The following is a 6,838-nucleotide window of genomic DNA, read 5'->3' on the forward strand; positions in this document are numbered from 1 at the left end:
ACAGTCTATGTAAGACGCATACGGAAAGTTTCTGAGGATTCTTGGGAAAGAGGAGTTAGTAACTCTACTGCTGGCTGCCCCTAAAACATGCAGGCTGAGCACAGAAACCCTACGATCAGACCAGGTCTACAACACAGCCAGCAGCTGCCCTCCTCAACAGCATGGAGTTTAAAGGGGGATGTTTGGAGCACTGCGCCTCTGGCCCTGTAGCTTTGGCAGGCTGCACCTTGCCCCCCCATGGTATTTAATGCAGCTGTTAACCACATACATGTGGCCCTCAATTTCCTGGCAAGCTGCTGCCAAACATCTCTTGGGGAGCCAGATTCTGACCACTAACTGAGGGAAGTGTGGGGTGAACGGCAGGGAAGCACCTATGTCAACAGCATGTGGCACCCCAGACATCAGACAAGTTAGAGTCATGGAAGGGAGCTAGAAGACTGCTGAATGCCACAGCAGACGGGACACCTTATTATTCCCATCCCGCTTGTGTGTCAGGAAGTTCCAGTCCCATCCATGCTAGGAGCTCTCTAAGTATCACCACAGTTAAATGGTGGTTTCAGAGGTTGTGTGAAGTCAAGACAAAACTGGTTCTGGCACATTCGCAGCACAGTCTGTCCTTACGGCAGCACAAGGAACACAAGCCATTCAAATCATCATGTGTGCTGAAACCTCCACCCCAGGCTCACCCTTTCTCGGCTGATTGTGAATACTAATGGCCTGCGTCTGGTAGTTCCCGTCATCGTTCTGGACACACACGAGGTGCGAGTCTGCTTTCTCATTGAAGCAAGCTCCCCCGGCTAGAACATGCTCATTGGACTTGTTCATGGCTTTCATCATCTGCGAGAACAAGAAGGTTAGCGCTTTATTTCGGGTTCAAAACCTGCTTGTCATTCACTAGCACAAACCAGAGCTTCCCAGAACTGTGCAACTAGGCTGAGAAATCTGCTAGATTGTATGAGACTGTGATACCTTTGCACAAACTAACTTCACAGCAACCAGTAGAGTCAAGTCCTTGCAAGCATCAATATCCCTTGTCCAAACCTTACTTCAGCAATTGGGAAATTACATGGCTTTTAAAAAGGGAAACCAGGCTCTTACATCAGCTAGAGTATTTAAAAAAAATTAGCCTTACCATCATTAGAATAAACAGATGCAACACACATTCACGCCCTTTGGCTAATATCAAGAAAACACTCAAATTTCCTTGTGTTAGCTGTAGCTGTGATCACTAGAGCGATCAAAATCTACTGCACCCAAGTACAAATGAGATTCAGAGTTTAGAGCATCTGAGCTCAGTCAGGGTCCAGCAGGGCCACTGCTGTCCTGCCATTATTCTGTTGTTTGACCAAGGCCAAATTTCTAGCCACTCTGTGCAAAACTTTGACGACATCAGCAACACAAGTTAAACACGTGGTATGTTTTGGCAGGTAGGTGGTGGGGAGGAAACAAGGGTCTAAGTATGATTTTGCATTTCACTACAGCGTGTTTCACTACCTGGCGCATCACCGCAGACTCCCAAAGCCAGGCAGTAGTGAAATGAGAGCCACCTTGCGGAGGGCAGTGCTGGCCCTCAGTCAAACCAGAGACAGCAGGACACAAAAGTCATGCTTTGGCAAGACGAGGCATTACTGAAGGCAGTCCTCTTTACTGACAGCCTCTCCAGCTTTAATCCAAAGAGGTAACTTAAATATAAAGTTTTAGGGAAACGGAATTATTTTGAACAATGGAGGATCATGCATGTAATGAGAAACACAGGCTATCTATATATTAAGAGGTTTGCCTAACAAACTTAATTTCGTCAAATATAACCGAAGCATGAGATTTCCACGAGTGTTAACTTTATGTACATCCACTTGTGCATCTAAATGTGGATTATGAGAAAAAAATATTCATAAAGGGCTTGTGCTTAATTAATCTTACTTTAAAATAATTAAAAAATATAGTTGTGACTCTCCAAAAGATTCCATGTTTTCCTCCCAGGTGACATGAAGCCCAGTGCTTTCCTCACTTAAGCTGAATCCTTGCTTCACGCAGGAAACTAAGATGCTGCTGTGGCTGAACATTACAGAAGCTTCCCCAAGGTTCAGCGGAGTGCAGCGTCTGCACTTAGCCAGCACCAAAACTGAGAAAAACAAATCTGTAGATGGTGGGGACGGACGAGACATACTGATTGTGTCCTGCGCACAAACTGAATTTAATTCATGCATGCTCCAAGTACAGCAGCTTCAACTCTGACCAGGCTGACATGAGCTTTCTGTATCTTTACAATGCCATTCAAAAATTAATACAGCTTGTAGTTCAATTACTAGCCTTCCTGTATCTGCGTCATCAACTCTGTCTCTTCAGATCTCTTTTATTAGTAGGGACCTACCGAAATGGCAGCAGAAGTGTGCCGCATAGCGGCTCCTTTAATCTTGCAGTTTTCCCCCGCCGCTTGCTCCCGATCAGCAGGGAGGCAGAAATCACCGTTTCAAATATGGCACCGTTTGTGTCTCCCACTACAGATGGGCTGAGGGGCCTCAGCAGCTCCACCACTTGCTCCTGACCAGCTGGGAGGCAAAAACCACCGCATGTTTAAAACTCAGGTTTTTGCCTCCCCGCCGATCAGGCCCAAGGGGCGAGCGGCAAACAGTGCGGCCCATCCACCAGTAATAGCAGAGGGCTGCATGGGGAAACAGCAAGCTTAAAGGAGCCACTGTGCAATGCGCTTCTGCCACGATTTCAGTAGGTGATTTCCGCCACTGGCACCTTAAAGTGGCATCGCCCAAGTCACCTCATTGTTACATCAGTCCCCCACCAGGTAAAACAAGAACAACACCATGTGCCCCTGGCTGCCATAGCATAAATCCACACTCATGTGCCCCTTCCCTCCTCTCCCCCAAGCACCCTGTGGGGGCAAGAGTTTACATTCAGCGCATCTTCTCCATTCATTGAGGCTTTCCTTGGAACATCAACATATGTTCAAGGTAAGAAAATAAGAGGTCCTCCTCCTCCAAAAAGTGGAAGAACTCGGGTGGCCATCACCCACAGCTCTCAATGAGAAAATGACCAACACACAGCTGATAACAGCAACGTTGTGGATTTAAACACAGGAGAACAGAAGACACTAATCCTTAGCATTCTTGTAGCAACAGTAGCATTTTTCATTACTAATTAGACTTAATTTAACATGTCTGAGCCAGTTAATACTCTTTTGAAAGCATGATCCCTTACAGTTCTCGACTTGCACATTCAAATGTATTCTTTTTAGAGTTTTTTTCTCCTTTCTGGTACTGACATGCCAGTGTTACTGGACCAACATGTTCAAGTAACACTGCAGATTACTCCTTTCAGACCAAGTCAGACTTCATCCACTGTCAGGTGTCTGTTCAAAGGAAGGAGGACTGCTTTCAGAATAACATCTAGACTAAGCTCTTCCTTTCATTTTGTTCCTTCCTCTTCTGAGAAGTGGATGAACTTTAGTTCACCTCTAAAATCACGTCCATGTGAAGGCTGGAGCGCGATGAATCTGATCAGGTCAGTCCCACTGTGTATCCTGAACCTTCACGGGACTCTCTTAAACCCAACTACAGATCTACTGCAGTCGTGCAATCCCTTCAGATTTTAAACTAGTTCTCTCTCAAGAAACTTGATTCAAAGTCTGGCAACCCCCATTCACATGACCTACGGACTATTCAGTCACTTCTCAAGCAGCTAATCTGCAAAGTATTAAGGGGCTCCCTAGTCTGATGCCAAGATTCCTGTATAGTACCTATAGGAAATTCTCTGTTCATCAACCCCTTTAGTATGTGCAAGCTTCCAGCTAGACATACCATTTCTTCTTGAAGTAATTAGTACAAATGAATCCTTATCTCTGGTTGAAGCTGCATCAATCTTTGACAAGATGCATTTCATATCCCAAAATCTGCTCTCCTATTCTGTGCATGTCACAGCTCTGGTGTTCACCTGCAGTGGAAAGGCAGACACACTTGTCCCCACCATGATTTATTTCAAAATATCAAGCAGACCTTTTTGTCTGCAGGTCTCCAGACATGCCACTGAATTACCTCCACCCTCTGTTGCTTTGTTCCCAATAGATCTCCAATGTGAGCAATGACTGACACTCGAGAGGCCTGGCTGTCAACATCAGCTATGTCTTGAGAGGTCTGACGCTTTTTTTATGCCAAGTCAAACACTTATGTTAAATATGCTAGTATATTTTGCATTAAAATGTTAAAGAATCCATCAAATCCCTTCACAAGCACAACACGTACATGGAGAAAGTTCAAGTGCCTTTTTTCTAGCTTAAACAAATTTACAATGTCCGCTTTTTCACTGATGCATTTACTGAAATCAGAACAGTATCTACAACTTCCCACTCCCTTTTTTCAATTAATTACATTTAAATTTAGTGATAAGCAGTAAAAACCAGAAGAGAAACTATTCATGATTTTTAACATGCTATATTAAACTGAGCTATACATAACCCATTTCTCATAAGCAATTTGTGCATCAAATCTACTTTACAGTTTGATTTTGAGGACATTTTCACAGTTATAGAAAGAGTAAGTTCCTTTAGACTCAAACCCTCTTATCTTTCTGAAACACTAAAGCTACACAATATTTTTTACCTCATTGTATCTGTTGCTGGGAATTTTGATGCTGGTCTTCCTCACTTCCATATCAACCACTAAGCCTTGGACCACTGGCAATGTATACTGGTAATTTCTGAAGTCCTTGTGATTCAAGGAACAAAGGAAAACAACATGGCCATTAGAAACATGGGCTGTTTTTATAGAGAAAATTATGCTAAAGGATATGGGAGCTTTAAAGAATTCTGACACAGAAAAGTTACTCTTCTCCTACTCCATGCATTACCGCTCCATACAGGAAAATCTGACCTCTCCCCACACTCGATTACACTACTAGATAGAGATTTCATTTTCATGGGCACTGTAATTAAGTCATGCACCAAAGGGAGAGTTTTCTACATTTAGAAATAACAGTTCAGTGGAAATAACTGAAAAGTTAGCTTCGTCCGTAACTCTGGATAGTCACAGAATTATAACTGGATTCCAGGACAACCTGATATTGAGAGGACGGGGTCTGAACCGAAATTTAATTCCAAATCCAAGACTTCCCAGGTGGTCAAACTCCAAGTGCTGACTTTGGTCCATCATTATTCCGCAGTCAGAATTTGCTATCCGATGCCAGCGTTAGTCAGGAGGCCACGTACCCAACTACTATCCACCAATACTCCCTTTCCTGTGAATCGCACTATTCATGCAGTAAGCGCAGGGGTGGCCAACCTGCGTGCCACAAGCAGACTCTGTGTGGACACGTGACAGACCAGGAAGAAGACAGGCAGCACAGCAGCAGACAGGACAGGAAACAGAAAGCAGAGCAGCAGATCAGGCAGGGAAAGAGGATCAGAATGGCACCCCAGGAGGGTGCGGGTCTGTTTTGTGGGATGCCTGCCAAAAGGTTTCACTTCCTACTGCAGTTAGGCCAAAACTAGCTCAAAAGTTCATTCTCTCCTTTCACACACACGTGAAGCAAAAGACCCCACTCATCACTTACCGCAAGAAGATTCATAATGGTGTGTCCAGTTTCCCCAAACAATGGCTTACGAAATCTCACGCTGAAAAGTGGGCAGGGATAAACTGTGGGAGGGGGGGAAAGAGTAATGAGTTTCAAATTCACCTGCAGCAAAGTGAAGCAAAACCACCCAAACTGAGCCTCCCCTCACAGAAACATGGAAAAACGTGCACAGGATTTAGCACAGGTTAAAAGCACACTTTGCTATGCCGAGAGCAAAACATCTGTATGCCTTGGCCTACCTGGCCTCTGCTGCAACTCGACAAGCACAGGGATATTTTTGGTCAAGTTCAGTCACGTTGCAACAGAATCCCAAGCAAGGCATAAAACATCGTATGAACTAAAATTAACCAAACTAATATGCCAACAGTTTCCAGAAGGATGTCTAATGTGAAGCTTTTACATTTGTATTTCAGCATGGAAGAGGCCTGACTTTCTAATCTGCTCCACACCTCCAGTTCTCACTGAAATCAGTGGGAGCTGCAATGGCTCAGCAGCTTTGGTATCAGACCACCTGCCTGAGCATCCCAAAACAGACTTCGAGATGAAGAGACTGGTAAGTTAACTACTCAGACATGCACACACACCTTAATCAAACCATGACCAAGTTAATGCTGAGGTTTTAACTGTCACCTACGGCCTTCAGCATTTTAAACTAAATTCTGTAATGTATTTTCCTACTGTAACTCTATAATGCATATTTTGTAGGCAATAAAAAAGTTTGATCTACAAAGCCTATATAAAAACTCCCCCATTGGTACCACCTGACTCTGCAACACTAATCTAAATTTAGAAATCACTCTAAGGCCTGTCTGTAAAACATTTTATTAAAGCTATGGACAGATTTATAACAACAGCATAAAGAAAAATCAAAAGCACAATGTTTTCACAGTAACTCAAGAATTAAACCAACCTGCCAATTAGGCAGCAGACAAATGGTACACTAAACATGTTGCTGTTTCTGAAGTCAGAAGGATTTAATCCCAGTAGGGTCAGTGCCTTTTAGGAAAAGTACATACTGGTGCTAGATTCACTTCAGATTAAGGATTCTTTCCAGCCCCGTTATCTAGTATGTGCGACTATTGCTGCTTCACAAAGCACTGCCATGTTAGCTGCACCTGCATGTACATCACCATTTCATGCGTTAGGCCAGGGAATCTAAAAACCAAATAGGAGCTCAGACATGATAGCTCTTCTATCCTGCCAGTGTGCGGACAAGGCAGTCGGCATGAAACGTGCATTGCGGAGACCAGCTGGCGGC

The 6,838-nt window shown here is 44.0% G+C and overlaps 1 protein-coding gene across 1 annotated transcript in view; it reads right to left on the minus strand.

The window, feature by feature from the left end:
• Positions 1–6,838, minus strand: part of ZFYVE9 (zinc finger FYVE-type containing 9) — a 90,226-nt gene that overhangs the window by 14,109 nt on the left and 69,279 nt on the right. Inside the window, exons 11-13 of the mRNA XM_019501307.1 lie at positions 5,560–5,642; positions 4,611–4,715; positions 687–837 (exon numbers count right to left, since the gene is read on the minus strand). Of these exons, the coding sequence (XP_019356852.1) occupies positions 687–837; positions 4,611–4,715; positions 5,560–5,642 (339 nt within the window). The remainder of the gene's footprint in view (positions 1–686; positions 838–4,610; positions 4,716–5,559; positions 5,643–6,838) is intronic.

The sequence above is a fragment of the Gavialis gangeticus genome, unplaced genomic scaffold (assembly GCF_001723915.1).
Source record: "Gavialis gangeticus isolate Ggan-Ray unplaced genomic scaffold, GavGan_comp1, whole genome shotgun sequence".
Classification (NCBI taxonomy): Eukaryota; Metazoa; Chordata; order Crocodylia; family Gavialidae; genus Gavialis; species Gavialis gangeticus.